The 20,992-nt window shown below is 39.1% G+C and overlaps 1 protein-coding gene across 2 annotated transcripts; it reads left to right on the forward strand.

The window, feature by feature from the left end:
• Positions 1–2,053: 2,053 nt before the first annotated feature.
• LOC140940370 (uncharacterized) lies at positions 2,054–19,733 on the forward strand. 2 transcript variants are annotated; one of them, XM_073389320.1, is made up of 17 exons: positions 2,054–2,611; positions 4,512–4,625; positions 5,721–5,832; positions 6,591–6,658; positions 7,048–7,118; positions 7,457–7,539; positions 8,016–8,093; positions 8,848–8,938; positions 9,505–9,630; positions 10,226–10,315; positions 10,833–10,917; positions 11,296–11,829; positions 12,486–13,175; positions 14,263–14,397; positions 15,181–15,287; positions 17,416–17,508; positions 17,928–19,733. In XM_073389320.1, the coding sequence occupies exons 1-17, from the start codon at positions 2,140–2,142 to the stop codon at positions 18,030–18,032; spliced, it is 3,054 nt and encodes a 1,017-aa protein (XP_073245421.1). In that variant the 5' UTR covers positions 2,054–2,139; the 3' UTR covers positions 18,033–19,733. The 2 variants fall into 2 exon arrangements, with proteins under 2 accessions (XP_073245421.1, XP_073245422.1); XM_073389321.1 differs by lacking the exon at positions 8,016–8,093.
• The last annotated feature ends 1,259 nt before the right edge of the window (positions 19,734–20,992 follow it).

Raw genomic sequence — 20,992 nt, forward strand, 5'->3', positions numbered from 1 at the left:
AAAGCCAACAGTTATTGCAGGGACCACTTGGACAACCAGACAGCAGCAAAGAGAAGCCGGATCTTGATCAGGATCAACAAACAAGAAATTAGAGGCAAGGCTGATCGGGCAGCTATGAATGGTTAATTTATTTGCCTAATTAACCAAAATATTGGGCAAATAATTTACCTATTCGATTCATAGTGGCCTGAGAAAACAGCCGTCATTTTCGCAACGCCACCACTGCTTTCCCCGCGAAATGACGTCTGAGAAACGAGCGCAGAAATTCCATACCGATGACGTGTCACTACCCATATCTGAATAGTGCTTCTGATTGGCTGAAGCAAAATTCCCACACAACCAGGAGCCAAGAGCCCATGACCCGGGGGAGAGCAACTTCCAAGCGCTTGTAATTGGGAATTTTACGGACTATTTTTTTTTTTCAGAACGGTTTTGGTTATTTTGAATATCTTTTAAATTCCACAAACCAGTCAGCAAAACCTACAGACCTAAAAATGATTTTTTTTTGCCTTTTAATAACGTGTAGTTTCAACCTCGTCCCCAGGGCGCTTTCTGATATATTATACTTCAAATGCGCTCATAGACCGTGGTGGAGATTCTATTTTCGCGGGAAAAAAAGGCCCTAAAATGTGTCTAAAAATACAATGGTCCTTAAAAACGCCGTGACATAGGCCTAGTATGGAGTTGCTCGCTACTGGTTATGGGCTCCTTACACAACACGACCCATCAGAAGTAGGCCGAGTATCAGGCCTTCCTAAGGGGCTAGGGGAGGGGAGATTTTCGATGGGGAAGAGGGGAGGGGGGAGAAGAGCTCTCTCCCTTTTTCGCTTCCATCTTTCCTCTTTTCCCCAGAAACGCCTGATACTCAGGCTAACCATCTTTCCTCTTTTCCCCAGAAACGCCTGATACTCAGACTAGATCAGAAGCACTACCCAGATCCGGGTAGTGTATGCGTCACCAGTATGAAATTTTGCGCTCTGTCTTCGGACGTCGATCATTTTGCGGGAAACCAGTGGTAGAGCGCGAAATGTTAGCTGTTTTCTCAGGTTGCATTCATAGAAGTCCGATCTGGCCTTACCTTTTTAAAATAGAAAAGAACCCTGGGAGACGAGGGTCTAAAGGGGAGGTGAATTAACCGAATTATAGGCCCCTCCCCGAATTAAGAAACTGGGAGGAAAGGGAGCTCCTCCCTCCTCCCCTGCGCCTCGTTTGCGTCATTTGCGCGCCACCTTTTCCCCCTTTTCCTAACCCCCTATACCCCGCTTCCCAGCCCCTACCTTTCCAAAAGCCTACGGGTACAGCACAGGCTACCCAATGTTTTTACGCATGCTGTCTTCGGAAAATTTTTGGCTTCATTCAGATTGACTATCCAAGATCTGCTTTGAACCCAAAGAATATGCCGATTGTGCCTAAAACCATTTTGAGGCGGGTCTAAAAATTTTAGATATTCTTTAGGTTCACTCTTTTGCGATTCTGCTCCTGACTCTGATAAATTTACTCTTGTGAGGGGAGAGATGTAAATTTTCATTCATGATTGTACTTTTCTATAAACCCTTTTCTGTTGCTGTTTTTATTTTTCATTTGGTGGGTCATTAACAATAAAGTTTTGAAGCTAAAAATAGCAATTGCAAAGCACGCGAAAACAGACGTTGTTGATGTTGTTGTTTTCGTTGTAAACAATACACAGAGCGGAAAACGCTTGTAGCAATCACGAAATGAATTATGGGACTAGCGGCGGCCATTTTGCTCTAAGAAAGAAACACGTTTATTTTAAAGTGAGTGTTTCTCAACCATTAAACCAGGATCTTGAGGCTCAATCGCTTCCTGCATATTTTTACCGGTCACCAGTGTACGGTTTGACATTTTAAGGGAATTCATGTATATTTTCAAACCGAAAGCTACATCTGTTGATGGTACAACTCAAGTTTATACGAACTCCGGCATTGTGAAGCAATAAGCTTGGCGTACTCAAACGGAAATCGAAAACCGCATTTTACACAACCAAAGCTGCAGAGGACGCGAAGGTGTTGGAAACACACTGGAACTGCTTAGAAGCGTAAGCTTAAGAAGAAAAATTGAAGAGCGGCCAAGATTTCCTGGTAATTCGTTACAATTGACTACAACTGACCCACGTGTGAAATGAGTTCGGTTGCGGTTCAAGTCATGCCGTCGCCGTCAGCGACTTTTTCCAAAGATTCACCGATCGCCAATAAATTGGCCTCGGATCTTGACGCAAAACTTGTGTCTTCATCTAAACAAGTTCTTCTTCAACGTATTGAGTTCAAACCCGCATCAAAAGCGGACGAGCAATACGAAAATTTGAAAAAGAAATACGTCCCACTGAATTCTCAGTCCTCGAACTACATGAATGGGAGTCAAGCTAAGCTTATGCGAGCTGAAGAAAAGACAAATTCAAACGAGGAATTGCCTTCTCCAAAGGTCGTTTTATTTCCGTGGAAAAATGTCCAAATGTCTTGGAAGCACGTTCGAAGAGTCGGCCCCGGATTAAATAACATGGGGAATACATGTTTTTTAAATTCTGTCTTGCAAGTTTTAACATACACACCACCTTTGGTTAACTATTTGGCATCGAAAGAACACAGCGAGAAGTGTAAGTATGATATTAGCACAATGATTTAGGATTATAATTTTAAATTCTCATGTTTAAAGCACAAGATGGGTCAACAGTTTGGATTTAAAAGTTCTCTGTTTGAAGGAAACAATCCAAACTGTTTACTCATACTTGAATTCTGTTTGTTGTTTATTTTCAAACTTAATCTTTGGTTTCCAACTAATTGTTCGGCTCATCCTGATCACCTGAGTCATCTCAAAATGCGTTTAGATGACCAAGATGATCACATGCAAACACCTCTGATGTCATGCAGGGCAATCTGAATGATCCGTGCAGCTGCAATAATTGCCTTTATACTACTACATGAGAAATTTCTGCAATTTGATTGGCTTAGAGCAGTGGTATTCCAGCTTAATTTGGAATGCCTACATGTGAAAATTACAAAGCTTGTGTGGGTAGTAGTATAAACAAATAATAGCATGATTTCTAGTGATATGTGGCATAAATACCACTCGTGATATTTCAAAATTGTCTCGAATTTCACTCACCTAATGGCTCATGAAATTACATATAACAATTTTGAAATATCACTTGTGGTATTTATGCCAAATATCACTACAAATCATGCTATTACCTATACAAATAGAACTCACGGGTAATAATCTAACATGCTAAAAATCATTTTATTTCTGCTTTTTTTTTGGACACCTGTTCAGCTTTTTATGGGCAGTTCTCAATTTTGAGACACATCAACAATCACCAGCTCAGGTCAATTTCAGACCATGTAATAAGACCCAAGAACAGAAAAAACAAAACCAAACCTGTGCTTGGGTCTTATAATAGAATTTTATTTATGATTGTTAGTTAACCATCTTCCGTCCAGTAGAAAGTTTGCAAGTGTTCTCAGCAATGCTCCCCTCATGGCTTAAGAGTGAATTCCTTTGGAGACCTTCCACACATACTCATTTCGTAGTCGTAAACAATCAGGTGCTTGACAGTTTCATCTGAGCTCTAATACAGTGTAGCTCATGATCACAATTATTGTTTAAATAATTATAATATATTACTTTTTAAGGAATAGTATGATTGCCAATCAAATTGTAAAAAATGGTTTTTAGAATTAGCAGGAGGCACTGGAAACACTTGTCCTGGAAATTTGATTAGGTGGTTCATTCGGCCTCAGAGCAATTTATTGGGAAAATTCAAACAATTTCACAGCTTAATTCTGTAGGGCTTTCTGGTTAACTGCAGGCTTCTGCTTCTAAGGCTAGTGAAAAAAGTCACAGTCAAGCGTACCCCCCAAGATTGCATTAATGGATCGATTATTTCAAAAATGAATCCGTTAAGCATTGCCGCAACCAGTCTCAAATTCAAATCTGCATTCCTGCATGCGTAATGAGCCGTGAATTTCTCACGCTGACTCCTCTGTTTTCGGTCAGATTGAAAAATCTTTGAATGTATGAAACATATAAAAATAATTGTTTTAAAGACATTTACATCAAATTCCTTAACTTCGTCTGCATATTACAAAACAACAAATGCACATGTCAAAAATCTGAGGCATGGTTTTTTAGTCTGATGTGTCAAGAAGCAATTGCAATCTTAATTGATTTCTTCCATTTCTTTTTGGCTGACCTGGACTTAAATGTACAGAAACATATACTTTTGCAAAAAGCTCGTCAATTCTGAGACGCATTAGTAATTTAGATTTTTTAAAGAAATTGGCTGTAATCTGCAACTATTAAGCTTTCAGAAAATGTACAGTTTGTAGGGGTAATTATTAAAGTTACAATGGCTAACATGATCTGCACAAAGATGGTACTGAAGGTGGGATGATACCTTAAGCAGCACATATCCATTAAGGTCCCCCCGTTTTATCATAACACTTAGCACTTCTGATTTAAATGACTGTGACTTCAACTCCTCGTTGTTTTTACAGGTAGAACAGTTGGTTTCTGTATGCTCTGTGAGCTGCAGAAACACATCATAAGGACTTTCAGTCACCATCAAGGAGAAGCCATCAAACCCCTGGCAATTATTCAGAAGCTTAAATGTGAGTTGGAGTCTTTCTATCATTTGATCTAAATTGGAGGCTTAAATTCTTTTATCAAAGGCCCCAGTGACAGTTTGGACAGCCCAAAAACCATTAACTTTATTGTGTGAATTAAACCACTCAAACCTGATTCAGGATTCAAGCCAAATTAGATACAGTCAACTTCCAATAACTTGAACATTCAAGGGAAATCAAAAAAATTTAAGTTAATTGGGAGCTCAAAGCGAATAACCGGAAGTAAGAGAAAAAACAGTTTTTACTGTACTAACAGTTTTTACTATACTAAACATTTTAATCACATTTAATTGTAGAAAATGTCAAGTGAAAATGGAACAATGCAGCTTTCAGATTATAAATCAGAATGAAACATAAAAAGCATAGCTTAAATAGAGCATATGTTTCACTGTTTGAAGAAGTAAAGCTGTTTCACTGTAGATTTGAAACAAACAATATTAGCCTCCACAAATAAACTATATGGCTACAATACATCAATGGTAAGTTCAATGTTTCGGACTGCAACATCTGGGGTAAAATTATATAGAAGTGATCTGAGGGGAACCAAGAATTCCTTTGAATTGCGGGAAGTTCGAGTTACATTTGTAGCAAGGGTTCAAGTTATCGGGAATCAACTGTATGTTGGACTCATCAATTTAAACACTAGTCTTTTCATGTACATGTACTTAATGGTAAGAATTAGTTTCTGGGCATGAAAAGTTTGATGTCTGAACTGGGTCAGCATGTTCTAGCCAGTTCCACTCTGACTGGTAGTCTTTTTTTCTCAGTCATGCATCCTAAGTTCCACACATTAGCCATTCTTGTAAATTTACTTCATCAATAGCTAACAACAAATTGAAGGCTAACCTGTGAACCGCAGACGTATTTCCGCGTCTGCGGTTCGTAGGCTAATTGAAGGGTGGCCTGGAATAAAGCTGCCCCACAAGTGACTTTTGGTAAACTGGTAGATTCTCCTTTCCATTTCCGACGAATTAAAGGGAGAATTTGGTAGCAATATGGCCACTGTGACGTCATGTGAAAACACTCTATTATTATGTCCCCAAAGTTTCTGTTGCTTAGTAATGGTTCTCTCTTCTTCAGTCATTGCAAAACATTTAAGGTTTGGCCACCAAGAAGATGCTCATGAATTCTTAAGATATGTCATCGATGGCATCCAGAAGAGTTGTCTAGCTGCAGATGGCTACACAGAGAAGTAAGTGATATGTTTAGTACAGTCTCCTCACTAGGCAGGGCTTCTGATAGGTCGCGGAAAAAAAGTCAATTTTCAGGGGATTTTTAGGGACAAATTCATGGAAACATCGACCGATTTTGCAGGAATTTCGCGGGAATGTTCGGGGCTAAATTGGCTGAAAAGCAATCAGTTAAAAAAACGGCAGAATTTGTGGTTATTTTCAGGGTAAGTTTCGCTAGAAATTGATTGGTTTTGTGCTGATCAGACCAGCGTTTTTAATGTTTTTCTAACAGAGGTCATCATTTGCTCTTTCAACAACAATAAGCTCCAGAAATGAACCAATGGCAAAGCCTTTAACATCATGGCTTGTGCCCAGTTTTTTGCAACATAATCTACGCCTTGTATTTTCGGGCATTGTTTGCATGTTTCAGTGATGAAGTTTCAAGATAAATTTACAAGTTTACAGCAAGTAAATAGCCCCAATAGCTTAGACAAGTTTCAAAAATGCTGTACAGACATGTATTTGATAAGATTTCCACCAAATTTCGCAGTGTTTTGCATGTTTTTGTGAATTTTGGGAGATTTCGCGGATTTACCTCAATTTCGTGGCTCTGAGGCCACACGAAATATCAGAAGCCCTGACTAGGAAGGCAGTGCATTTGTCTTCAGTGATGAGAATATTCAAGTAGATGCTTATCAACCATGACAAATGTTTTTTGTTTGAACGACCTGAGGGGAGGTCATTATCTGAGTCGGATATTGATTTTGTTGCACTGTAGGCTTGACAGAATGTCAAAACAGACCACAATGGTACATCAAGTATTTGGAGGCTATTATAGAAGTCAAGGTAAGAATCATAGAATATATTTTTTACTAGCATCAACTCCTGTGCAGATTGACGATCAGTGAATCTTAGAGAGGTGTCCAATTAACGAAAATTAAATTAGTGAAGAACGGGAAGAACCAAATCTAGTTGTCCTTTGTCGTAGAAGAGTCCTCATAAGTAGAAAGTTGACTGCAAAAAAGTTTGAGGTTAATTGATACAATAAGTTGTGGACCCATTTTTTTCCTGGATTTATGCTCTTAGGGAAAGTCCATTAAATCCAAGGAAACTATGTTAATTGTGTTCATGCTATGGGCAAAATCTTAAGCCCAAAACACTTTTAGTTTCAGTGTGCTTGCAATGTTATGTAGTACAATGTATATGTTTTACCTATTTATTATGTTTATTTTTAGTGCGATGTTTAAAGTGCAAAAACAATTCCAACACATTTGATCCTCTAATGGATATAATGCTTGATATTAAGGTAAAATTGTTAAATATATCTTAAATGATAATTATTTATGCATATGTATAATCATGATTCAGTTACATTTTTGGATCATTCAGTAATAATATTACTATTTATAAAATAACTAAGATATAACACACCCTCTGATTGGCTGAGAGGCATGTTTTCATGAGAGTATGTAAACATGGTTGTGACATCAAGATGTTTTGCTTGTTGCACATGGAAAACATTTTCTATTGCTTGAATGTGAATTTGTGGATAGAGTATTTAGATAGGAATAAAAGGCAATTTCCTCTAGATAGTACATGATTGTGCTAATTGTTATAGTCATGTCCTGTTTTCTGCTTTGCCAGCATTTACCATCTGTCGAGAAAGCGCTTCAAAGATCTGTTAAAATGGAGTTATTAGATGGAGAAAATCTCTATATGTGCCCAAGGTTTGTAATGTTTTTTTTGTTAAATAATTTTGTTGTTGTTGTTGCAGTTAATTTTCTTTATTTCAGTCCATTTTTGTTTTTTGTTAATTTTTTCCTTTGTTTTAAATTCATTACCATACATTACCTTACCCAGAAACAATGAAAAAACAAAAATTAACTGCAACATATACCACCATGTTTTATGGTTGCACACACAAAGTAATAGTGATTAGTAAATCTTAATAAATTATCCTCTGACCTTTAAGGGCTTTTCAGGGAAAATTAAGGAAAATTAAACAAAACTCAAGTTAAAAAATAAGAACACTGATTTTGGCGCTGCTTCGCACATGGGCTTAACCAGAATTTAGTTTCCTCTGTTTGGCCCAGCTGCAGTACCAGGAGAACAACCTTACTTCATCTGTCCATCATGTTGTTAATAGCTTAGAAAAAAGAGCTTGATTTTTTTTATTTCATTGTTATTTTTTTATCGTTTTCAGGTGTAAAAGAAAGGTTCCTGCCCACAAACAGTTTCTTATCCACAGAGCACCAAACATTTTAACGTTACAACTCAAGAGGTACCTTTTATATTATCTCTTCTTTAAAAGTAAACTGCTATGCTATACACACTAGCAAAAGAAGGTAAAAAACAAAAAACTGTTTTAAAATTACCAGTGTGCATGCAACTAGGTATTGCTCTACCATTTTTGCTCTTGGGCTGAAAAAATAATTCGGTTTGAACAAATGGCTTGCCCGTTTTTCTCCCTTGCGATTTCGCTTCCCAGCTGTCTCCCTGTTTTTCAACTGCTATGCATCCCAGAACTGTTGCATCAAGCAATCAACAATTTCACTTATAATGTCAAGAAGTTTTTTCGGATTACATTAGTTGATAGTTAATGTTAATTATTTGTTATCATGTTCATGTCCATAGAAGATTTTTTCATCTTTTTCTTTCGACGAATTTTGCGAGCTTGCGCCAAGAAAAAAAGATGTAATACTTTTCTCATTTACCCACTCCCACCTCGCTGAACTGGTGGTTAATAAATTCCCGGCGGTTCTTATTTTACGCACATGCTTGCTGACCTCTAGACAAAAAATAGAAGGTCTGTGAACAGGCCACCCTTTCTCACGTTTCCTGTGGTTTTGAAAAGGCAGAAGAATTTTTACGTATCTGTTGGGACTTTCATCTGACCCCTTCACAGCCCTTACCAACTGCCCCTCCCGCCTTGGGAACATTTTGTCACCTGGTTTTCTGGACGAGCGCATGTCTCTAACCTGTTATTACTGCTACTTATTACTTAACGCTGTATATGTTTTCCTGTCTCATCTCAGATTTGATTACAATCAGATTTTTGGAGGGAAGATATCAAAGCATGTTGAGTACTCTGAGTTCTTGAACCTGAGGCCATACATGACATCACCGGTAAGAAAAAGGATGTGTCAATGAACCCAAAATACCAGGATTTGTCTCTCGCTTTGACCTACGAGATACTACATTGACTGGGAGAACTGATGTTGGTATTTTTGGATAGATGATCACTTAACTTTGTACAAGATGTGGTCACACATGTATTTTCATTTCCTCTTGATTCCATCACGATGATGCGTCTTAGTAGGGTTGTCACTAAGATTTCAAGTTGCTGGGTAAATACAACAAGTAGGTGGGGAATTAAACAGCTAAGGGTTTATTTTGGTTCTGTTTTCTTCTATTCTCCTTTGCAAGTAACCGGGGCCACGTTCATAGCAGCCGGGGGAAATCCCCGTCCCCCGCCTCTTAATGACTGAACTGTCAGCGATCTATCTACGATTTTCTTTGCGAGCTAAGCAGAATGGCAGAATGTTTACATGAGATGCCCTTTACGTACAGGAACCACAGTATAAAGATTGGCAAATCGCAGTGGGATTGCCTAGAAATCGTCACAAAATCGCGTTATAAATCGCGCAAAAAAAAATGGGCTTTGACATTGGTTCTTTCCGTGTGATTTTCAGGGTCCTCCTATCAAGTACCGTTTGTATGCAGTTCTGGTTCACTCAGGATATTCATCTAACTCGGGCCATTACTACTGTTACATCAGAGCTTCAAATGGCGTCTGGTACCAAATGAATGACTCTATTGTAAGTGAAAAACATTGTCCTTGAACCTTCTTTTGATAACTAACTGAATTACAATGTATATAGACCTTTTAAGGTGCTTAGGTCCGTTTCTCGAAAGTCCCACTAACTTTTCGGGCCCGCTTTAAATGCAAGCATTTCGAAGATAAGACACCTATATATCCGAACCTAAAAGGTACACCTTATTTTCAAAGATGTTGCTTATTTTTGTCAATTATGGACTCGTGATTGCAAACTGCAGGAACTGTTTTATTAACAGAATCACTTCATAAAAGAGGAATTTCGGGGCATAAAGTTGAGATAACGTAAAAACTTAATAGTATTCTAAAATCTTCCCCTGTTGTCCCCTTTGTTATGAATTTTTTTAGTAAGTTTTGGTGTAGTTACCCTGGGAAGCAGAGGTTTTTTTCTCGCGTGCGGCGAGGAGCTTCGTCAGCCGAAGGCCGAAGGCACGAGCGGCGGGTCACTATAAAGACTTGACCAAACCGGAAACCGCGCATGAAAAGCCTCTGGCACCCAGGCTAAAAGGTAGTGAACAAAACAGTCGTTTTATAAATGGTGATCAGGTGATTTTGTTTTTTTTTTTATTGCCAAACAGGTTCGTCAAGTTGCAATGAAAGCTGTACTATCCCAACAAGCGTACTTGCTGTTTTATACCAGAATTAGTCCTTCAAATGAAACTTCCAAGGTTAGTTGGTTCTTTAGTTCAGTAAAGCTTTAAACCGCCCTTGAGGAGCCACGGTCACGTATCAGTCCCTTTGGCCTAGGCGGATGACGAAAAAGAATCGATTGACCTGTACCCCATCCAAACCTCTTGTTTCATTGGTCCCTATAACCTGCACTACCTATTGTTTTCAGGGATAGGGGCTTTGTTACGTCACCATCCCTATTGTTTTCTCAGCCAATCACAACCTTGTTTGGAGTACTGTAGGTACAGGTCGGCCCAATAGAATAGACCGTTTCCTAGTTTCAAAAACTCTCACTTACACAGGGAGGCTAAAAGATGAGTTTTATTGGCAGGAGAATAAAAATCAATTTCATATCAATAGCTTCGTACTTATCCTCGCTTTAAAGAGAGGCTTTGAGCAACTCGGAAATAGCCTATTGCACTGATGTCAAAGTAAATCTACACCGCTTTATAGAGTGTTATGGTATTTTTGGGAAAGACCTATCAGTTCAATATGTTTTTTTTTATTAATTTCTAGTCGCCTTTACTGAGCTCTCCTACATCAACGCCAAAAACTCCTGTCCCCCCGAAAGAGCATCTACCAAAGGTCATCCAACAGAATGGTAAGTGCAGTGTACATTTATAAAGTACTATTGTGTAAATGACAATTTTGTTGAGGCGATTAGACATGGCTGTGAAAAGTTGAATGCTTGGAACTGGAGATTAAGATAGAAATTGTAAGTAGAACAGGAAGTTAAAATCTGTTCGGAATGTCAGTTTTCAAACCGGTGACTGAATGTGACCATTCGTCTTGGAAATTTGTCAGTAAGAAGCGAAAGATTCCTAACGTTATTTAGATCAAAAGGCTGCCCCCTTCCTTTTTGTGTGATTTGCTTAACAATACAACAAAAAGCTCTCTTGTTTATTCACTTATATTTACCCACGACACTGTTGTTACAATTATTTTAAATATTATTCTTTCCCGAATTCTCGTTTCTTAGATGTCGGAACGTCTGTCAAACCCGGGATTTATTTCAACCGCACTCCAGCATCGACCTCGACCATGCCGAAGCCATCAACAACGCCCTCAACAAATCACGCGCCCTCTGTTCCCTTAGCTTCATCTTCGCAGAGACCCAAGTTTACATTCACCATTCCCGTCAAATCCAAAGGAGTTAAAACAGATTTGAACAAAGCAAAGACGGAGGAGAAAGAACTCGGAGAAAAGAGCGAGAATATCGTAGGTAAAGACAAGGTGGGCAGCCTCTTAACAGGAGCAACTCGCTCAGAGGTCAAGTCTCCAATAACATCTTCAGAGAAAAAGCTGGAGGTAGTTACTGAGTCGGAGGCTTCACAAAATGTGACGGCAAAACCAGATGTCAGTAACAAAGAGAAAATTAAGGACTCCTCTGAGAACGTTCCACTGAGGAAAGAAGGAAAAGAGGGGTCTGTTTCTCCGTCCAAGAAGCCACGCCCTCCACCCCTCTTTATTCCAAGAGCTGTCGCGCAAGGCAAGGGGACGCCATTGTCTGTAGGTAAGCTGCGTTTGAACAGCACAAGTGAACTCAATGATAGATAGATGCGATTCTATCATAGATGGACCGTTGCGCCGTTTGCTTGTTGCATAGGTCAAGGAACTATTCTCCTTCAACCATAATTACTTTCATGTTCTATTTCGACCGCTGAGGTTTTTCATAGCTGCAAGAACATACCCGGCTTTCACTTGGCCCGGTTCAGACGCCTTACTTCGCACCAGCCGACTAGAATCAAATTAATTTCGGCTGGTTGAATTGCTTCCGAATCTACGCCCGTCCTTGAAGGAGGGCTTAGCCGATTCTAATAGGCCACTTTCGAGTTCCAAAAACCCTCTCTTTCAAAATGAGGCTAGGTGCACAACCTTTCTTGTGAAAATGAGTTTTATTTGCATGAGAATGAAAAATGATGTCCATATCAAAGGCGGAGCACCTACCCTCGTTTTGAAACAGAGGCCCGGGGGAACTCGGAAATGGCCTATTAAATTAGCCGTTTCGAATTGATTCGGCAGACACCCTTCTTCGCTAACCTTCGATTCGGCTCAAGTGAAGTACGGCGTCTGAACTGGGCTAATGTATTCAACACTTTATATGCTAACTGATCAGTTTAAACTCCGTTTTGAACCCGTTCCACATAGAAAATGTAATATGTCTTTCAGCAAAAGCAACCACGCCGTGGAAAGTCACTCCCAAGACCACCTCTGAGCCAGTGTTTGGTCCCATGTCCCCTCCCCCGCGGGGAACAATGCCACCGCAACAGTCACCATCGTCAGCTATGTCTGACACCAGCAGTACCTCAAGCGTGATGGGAAAAACAGGCGAATGGACAGTTACCGATAAGACGGTGCTTACACCAGGACCCAGGCTCCCAGAACGACAGCACGCCGGCTGGCAGGTGTCGAGGAAGAGTGAGGACGAAAAAGATGACGTGGGTGAAGATAAAGTGGAGGAAAAAACGAAAAAGGATGAGAAGGGAAGTGAGAAGAAAAAGAAGAAGAAGAAACACAAGAAAGAGAAGAAAAAGAAGAAAGAAAAGAAGGAGAAGAAATATGAGAGACTTGAAGAGTCAGATAGTAGCGAGGAAGAAAAGAAGAAGCGAAAGAAAAAGAAAGACAAAAACCGTGGTAGTGATAAAGTTAATCAAGAACCTAGCACTGAAGAAAAATCTAAAAGCAAAAAATCCAAGAGAAAGCATAATGACGAAGATGTCGTTTCTCCAAGTAAAAGGCCGTGCTTAGTGTCTTACGATGATTCAAGTTCCAGCTCCGGGAATGAACTTGCTTCAAGTGGTAAAGAGAACAAGAAATCGGAGAAAGCTGACTCACGAGAATCGTCGAGGGAGGCTAGAGGTAGGTGAAATTACAACACCAGGAAGCTTAAGCAACGAGGACGGCAAAAAAGCAATTGGTTTAAATAGGTAAAAAAAAACACAACTTTGCAGGTGCATCAGGTTTTTTGTGCATTTCTTTGCAGTCACTGCGTGACTACGACGTGAAATTGCCTAATTTCACGTTTTGTGGAGAACGTGAACTCAAGCTAACGACTTTGCTTTTCTTTTCCTGAACTTCGATACAGTCCTTTAGAATTCAACTCCAGAAAAATTTGCCAACATTTGACGAATTGAACGAGATGGAATGAGCGCGATTAAGTTTGAAGCAGCTCGATGTGACCTCTTAAGTGACGTTTTCGTATCCGCTGCCGTCGTTACTGCTTAAGCTCCCTCAGACCAGCAACTTAGTAAGCCATTTCGGTCCGAGTTGCCCCAGGCCTCTGTTTCAAAGCAAGGCTAAGTGCGACGCCATTGATATGAAAATGCTTTTTTATTCTCATGCGATTAAAACTTGTTTTTTACAGGAAAGCTTTTGCACTTAGCCTCGTTTTGAAAGTGAGGGTTTTTGGAACCCCGAAACGGCCTGTTTCATGGTTCATATATCAAGGCTCCGGTGTTAAGAACATGTCTCGCAATTTTTTTGCGTCGATGCGCGACAAGTAAACGTGAAAATACTGGGGCAAAATAAATAGTATATCCAATGAAGTATTTATTATTGATTCGTGTGGTTTTAATGGTTCAAAAGCTTCGGAATTGAGACTGTACTTTCTAACATTTCACTGAAAATTATGTCAGTAGTGGCGGACTTTCCTGAAAATTATGGACCGTTTACACAGAAAAACGACACAGCTGAAACATGTTTTGTATGCAAAAATATTGTTGCCTAGCCTGTGCTAGGGTTCAGACTCATTGTAAGACAGTGCAACGAAAAGATAAAAGTCCAAAATATGTATAAAGAAAAAATAAGAAAAACAGCGAGTTGTCCCCACTATCTGAACATCTGAAACTGGCTAAAACCAGCTGGATTGATACGCAATTTTGGACAAGAGCTTTGTTTGTTTGTCTTTTTATTTCAACCTTATTTACACCCACTCTAAATACTCCAGTTCCAGTAATTTATGACGATGCTCCGAAGAAAAAACATTGGGCACGGAGGGCAACGTGGGATGGATCACGTGCTTCATCTGCTGTTGATCAGTTGCTAAGCAGCAGTAAGGGTTTCCATGGATACGGTAGTTCAGGTGAGTAAAATTGGCCATTTTCCTTATGGATAAAATATTAAGTGAACTGGTACCATAAAGTTGTTAACCTGAAAGAATCGTTTTAGGATTTAAGTTCAGAACTATATCGTAACACAGTAGTGACATAAATAAAGCTCATCACAGCATAATAAACAACACCATAGAAAAATAACGACCAGTGGCTTTCAACAGGCCCTTTGCAGCTAGTCACTCACTTGATACAAAGCCGCCATGCTGGAGAGCTAGAAACGAGCAAATGAAGTCAGCATTTTAAATGATGTGAGCTCTTTTTTTATTTCTGTCCCATTGCGTCCCATGCTCTCCAGACGGGCGTTCTTGTACCACGTGAATGACTACCCGTAAAGGGTATATTGAATGTTTGCACTTTAATAAACTTCATTCACAGACTCCAAAAATTAGAACCACTTTGTACAGCGCAATAAACAGTACCACAAGAAAGTACTGCTTAGTAGCTTTCATCGAAATAGTCACACTTTAGGATTTCATTTACCGACTCCAAATTTAGAACCAGCTTGTACAGTGCAATAAACAGTACCACAGGAAACTACTGTTCAGTAGTTTTCATTTGAATGGTCACACTTTAGGATTTCATACAATGGACTTGAAAGTTAGAGCCACCTTGTACAACATAATAATTGTACCACAGGAAAGTACTGCTCAGTAGCTATCACTTGAATGACCGTGCCCTGGGATCTCCTTCACAGGCACATTTATATCATGGATTTGATTGTAACACGCATTTGAATGTCTGCTTTCTTTCAGTAACATCTTGGGATGGCGGTGAAAACTCAGTGGACAACAGCGTTGGTGAATCAGGCAGAAAACGACAGCGGAGAGACTCGTGGGATGACGAATACGACCGAGGAAAGGTAACGCTTTTACAGGGTAGATGAACAGCAGGCAATTACCATGTGGCATAGTTTCACAGCTGCAGTTTCCCTAGACGTAGCTCCGACTGTCACCAGCTGATTGGTCATCACGTGGTGTCAATCAGATTCCATTGTTTTATACCTTATTACCGTTAATTTTGCTTCAATTTTGGTGACTATGCTTAGAGCATAAAAACCCTTTAAATCATCGTTCCAAGTCCATCATTTCAATAACTTTGTTCACGCCTTTTTCTTGTTTAGTATTAGAAATATGGTGTTTCACTGTATATTTCTCGGGAAAAAGGAGATCATTATTACATCAAAACACGGCACAAGGATCTTGTTTCCCATTACAATCTTAATCTGAGAAAACTTTAAGAAAAAATCGAAAATACAAACGAAATGTGCTCGTGCCCCCTGGGCATCCTATAATACTCCTTAAATCGAATTAATTCAACAGTCCGGAATATCCCTAAATTTAAGGACAGGGCCACCTGGTCACGCGACACTTTTCAACCAATGAGAAGGCGCGCTTGTGGTTATCAACAAACAAATCAAAACATCGCCCCAGTGCTCAAAAATTTTCAAAACAACGGACGGAGTCGACGGACAGAATTAAAGATGAGCTTACAGTACTCGTCTAGGTTTCACGTACATTTAATATTTCAAAGAAAACATTTCATGTAAGAGAATAAGAGCATTATTCACTGCAAGGAATCATTGGGGTGTTCGAACTGATTCCGGACGGATCGCAGTGGTCGTGGCTTCACTGGCATGGCTTGCAAGATTTTTGATAGAAACAAACTGGTCCCGTGTAAAAATAGCCTTAGAGAGAGTGTGAAAATTTGTTGAGATCATACTAAACAGGATTGGTACTACCTTTTAGCTTCTACAGGACAAGAATCAAAGAACCAGTCATCATAACAAGAATAAAAAGTAGTTCAAATTTATTAATTTTTCTTGTTTGTTTTTTGGTGTTGTTTCGTGTTGACTTCACGCATCTGGTGCTTTCCTTGCTTGCTTTAGTACCTGCAATGTTTTAATTTGATCCCAGATTCAGTGCATGTTCAATGAGTAGCGAAATACATCATTTACACTTGAAATTTGCCTTCTTTCTTTGATTGTTTTTTAACGGTGGATGAACATTTGGAGAATCCAGCAACATTAAATCTTTCCAGATTTGGTGAATTTCAGAAACAAAGCGGTTAGTATCTACCTTGCGTTTATGATCTTCAATTTCATCCCCACAAATTCGGCAAAGTGAGGCGAGATGTTGGACGTGAATATCCATTAGACTAACAAAGTTGTTTTGGCCTTGAAAAGAAAAAAGGCAAAGGCTCGTAATAATGCGAAAAAAAGTAATAACACGGCTCTGTGAGAAACCCGGGAATAGAAAACGTACGTGTTTTGGACCTCGGAATTCAAAACTGGTCTACCAAAATTCTAGGTTGTCTACCATCCCCTCATTCAACATGATAAACGTTAATCGATATGACAATCAAGGAAAAATATCTAGAACTTCGTAAAAAAAATCTGTGAATCGAAAAAATAATAGATACTTGTTCACCTACCTTGAAAACCGACCAAAATCTCGCCCATATATCGCGTTGTTTAAAAGAAGAAATAAGCCACAAAATGTGCTGAATATTTCACGAGACACTTCCAATATGGCTTCCGATACGCTATCCACTTGAAAAAATTCTGTATGCCTCATGAAAAGTCTTAAAAATATGCCTGAGTGCCTCGAAACGATGACTGATTCTGTCCGACTCCGTCCGCTGTTTTGAAAATATTTGACCACAGCGGCGATGTTTTGATTTGTCTGTTGATAAACACAAGCGCGCCTTCTCATTGGTTGAAAAGTGTCGCATGACCAGTTGGCCCTGTCCTTAAATTTAGGGATATTCCGGACTGTTCAATATGGCCCCCGTATCTGTAAAAAGGTGTATTGTCCACTATCAAGTTAGACACAGATCGGTTAATGTAGTAGGGTGTATTTTTGACAGTTATTTATTATTATTATTATTATTATTATTATTATTATTATTATCATTATTATTATTATTATTATTATTATTATTATTATTATTATTATTATTATTATTATTATTATTATTATTTCATTTAGGAGAAGAAAATTAAAAAGAATAAGGACACCAGCGAAAGACACCGGAAAGGAAATCCCTTCCAGCAAGAACACGAGAGACGGAGCTCAAAACAGGTGCATTTTTTTCAGTGTAGAGGTGATTTGTTACTTATGACAATACAAGGCTTTTGTCGTTTACAAAACAGTTTGGTCACGAAATTTTAAGCAGTTTTTAAATGTCACCAAAAATCGGCGTAAATGTAAAAACAGGCACGCAGAACTTCTGGTGAAGCCGAAAAAAAATAGAAATGCCTAAAGACGATGCGGATTAATGTGCGGAGAAGGTTAAAACCGACTGAATTCAGGTAACCTTAAAACGTTGGCCCGATTTTTCCAAGTATCTTTCAGTTCGTTTGAAAATACAATGTACAGAGCTTGGGAGCTATCAGACTTTGTGCACTTTTGCAGGTTTAAAGTCAAGAACAAGATGCTTCTCATGAAGCGTAAAGTTTCGTGTCATGATCTTAATACGTTGTTGTGGGTTTGTTTTCCAGGGCTTCAAAGATCGTTTTTCTCGACAGCTGTCAAAGAACCACAAGTCGCATCATGGCCACTTTAGATCGCATTCCTCGCGAAAACACCGGAGGATGTCCAGTTGAAGAGAAATACAACTAACTGTCGTGAAACAACAGTACCATTACCAAACTTAGCACTTTTTGTGATCAAAAAGTTCCAAAAAGTTCCGTAGGGGATAGCTTTGCCTCAACATCTTTGCTCTGGCAAAGAGAATAACTCTATAACTGCCAGCCTTCAGTTATTTTTTATATATATTGAATGAGCGTTTCTACCTATATTCGTGAGGTCATTCCGCTTAGTTTTACTCCACAAGACGACGTCACTAAGGGTATTTTTCAACCGTATGAGGACCTTTGTACGCGGTGATGGCCCATGGCTCTTAGTTGTCCTCGCACTTTTATCCCATTCTGTGCATTTTTACCACACATTTGTTGGGAGAATCTTACCTTGCTCGTTTTTCTGTTTAATCTTATCATTTTGATATTCATTTTTCTTCTTAAGAACAAAAGGAACAGGTTTCTACGCACAAAATCATTCAAGTAGTCATATCAGTTGAACTGAGCTCAGTATTTTCAAACAGAGACGCCTTGTACAATATGCCGGATTGTGTTTCTAAATTAGCTGGTTTAAACTTGCATAAATGCTGAGTTTTAAGATGGTATCTGTGATACCGAGTTAAAATAGACTGCAAAACATTCCATATTTTGCGTACGCGTGAGCAGTCAAACAAAAGGTCTAGAACGAGGCTGAAAACAGAGAGCGAGACTGGTTTTTTTTTCTCTCTCCTCAAACGCCCTACGGGCGTGTGAGGCTCGCGCGCTTCGCGCGCGTAAGACTCTTACTCCACGCTTTTACCGATTTCTTTACTGATTTTCGGAAAAAAACCGACTGTTTTGCAGTCTAAGTTAAAATTATTTGACAAAAATTTTTCAATGCATTATTGTATTTGAATTGTCGCAGTGTCCATTCCAAAGTTTAGAGAACGGCCAACTCTCTCTAATCCAGACAGTGTCCAGATAGCGTCGGTTTCGACACTAAGTGTTTATTTTGGAAAGGTGTTGTCTTGTAAAGAGTCAAAGAAAGTAAAGAAAGGCAGAGCCCACCCTAGATGCCCCTCTTAGAGAGGTTTCTACTACCCTGCGAGAGGTTTCTTTCCAGTATGGCCTTTAGCATTTACGAAATCGTTCGCGTCGCTGTCAGTCGCGTAGTTGGTTCGTTTACGTCTCTTCGTAAATGCTAAAAGCCATGCCAGATAAAAAAAAGCCTCTGCTCGCAGGGTAGGTTTCTACTTTAGGGGGTAAAAAAAAAAAGACTCTGGAACAGTAGGGACCAATTCTAGGTGTGCGTTTTAAAGAGATGTCTATTGAGAGAGTTGGCTATATAGTTAAACCGTTGTAATAAAGACACTTGGCGAGTAACGTTTCAAAAGAATTTTGCTCTCGGCGAGACCAAGCAAATTGCTTGAAAGAATGTTGGTATTTTACAAGTGTATAAAGGAGAGGTTGTTCGACTGTTATAATTTCCTTTTCGTAAAGAAGTTACAGTATTTACTCGATTAAACGGCGCGACGGTAATTTCTCATGCGGTGTTTATTCAAGGGTAGCGTTTATTTCAAAAGCATTGGCAACAATTACAGTAAATCATTGATTAATATTATGTAAAACACAAAGGTGTTTCAAGTTTCAAAATCTCGCTTTTTGCTGAGATAGAATATGGTGCAGTTTACCAAGTTGTATGGAGTTTTATTTTCTTACAATCCTCGAATAAACGCCGCGTTATTTTGATTGGATTCTGAATGACGTTTATGTACATTTTTTTTCCACCATCTGCGGTGTTCAATCGAGTAAATACGGTATCCTTCCATATCAAGTCACATTTTTCAACATTATATCTAAGTACGAGTTGGGGAAGAAACAAGTAACTACGTTGAAATTCGCCACTGCAGTATCTCTAGGGACAAGGACGTTTTCGGCGCTACGATTCCTGGGGCCGTTTTGAGTCAGTGTCCAGCGTTTTTTTGTCTTGACTGGTTAATGGTCTCCAAGGTAACCGTTAACCAATCACAGCTCATAGGGTATCACAATCGATTTCTTGAATATCGCCGGTAGCAAAAACAAAATTTTCAGCGGGCTTTGGAGAATTATTTGATTCTTTGTATTTATTTTAAAGCGAGTTCAACTGTAATATATTTAGACCAAATTAATTTGAGTGTTTGATAGAAAATGGAAAAGATGAATCAGGACAAAATGCTGGCATTTTTATTTCGAAAAGTGAGCCGATGTAAGAGGGTCTGGATGTGGGTTGGGGGGGGGGTTACAAATGTCATGTAAAGAAAGATTGAATTTTCAAGAATTGGTTGCTGTGTAAATGTCTAAATTAGGTTAGCTATACATGATGCGCCTTCCTAAAGAACGAAGCAAGCTGTCAGTGCCTGGCTTTGAACAATGTCATTAGACAAAAGTTTATTATCTCAGAAAATAAAATTGAATTTGAAAATTACTTTTTACTTTCAACAAAAGGGAGGGGAATGGTGCAAGCACGAGTATTCCAAAAGGAATTCATTTGATATTAACTGCAACGAAAACCCTGAAATCCCGTATTTTTGCACGAACTTACAACCTTCCGTTCACACGAAACCCAATGCAATCCGCTCACCGAAATGGCATTAAGAGCCTTGTCCACACGAGTCCAGGTAAAAAGATATGCGGTTTAAAAAATCAGTCTGGATTCGTCTGGAGAGGGCTCACGTCCGTCTCTGAAAAGAGAGTTTTGTCTGTTGGTATTTTAAAGGAGAAATACAAAGACGTTCGTTGTCTTAATTTGATATGGGTGAAAAAAGTCAAGAGGAAGACACAGCTGTCAGACTGACACGTGTTATTTTAATAACACGATTTTAATAACACGATTTTAATGATTAAAATCATTATGCTCGAAATTCTGCCGGCAGAATATATGTACATGTATCCACGTGAACCGGTATCCAAGGTACTGAACAAAAAGTACTGTTTTATTTTGAAAAAAATCGTTGTCAGTCAAGTTCGCT

This window comes from Porites lutea, chromosome 6 (assembly GCF_958299795.1).
Source record: "Porites lutea chromosome 6, jaPorLute2.1, whole genome shotgun sequence".
NCBI lineage: Eukaryota > Metazoa > Cnidaria > Anthozoa > Scleractinia > Poritidae > Porites > Porites lutea.

Coding starts and splice junctions, on each gene's coding strand:
- LOC140940370 (XM_073389320.1), top strand. CDS start 2,140: ATGAGTTCGGTTGCGGTTCAAGTCATGCCGTCGCCGTCAGCGACTTTT. Junction 7,540..8,015: donor AATCTCTATATGTGCCCAAG/GTTTGTAATGTT, acceptor TATCGTTTTCAG/GTGTAAAAGAAAGGTTCCTG. Junction 15,288..17,415: donor ACGAATACGACCGAGGAAAG/GTAACGCTTTTA, acceptor TATTTCATTTAG/GAGAAGAAAATTAAAAAGAA.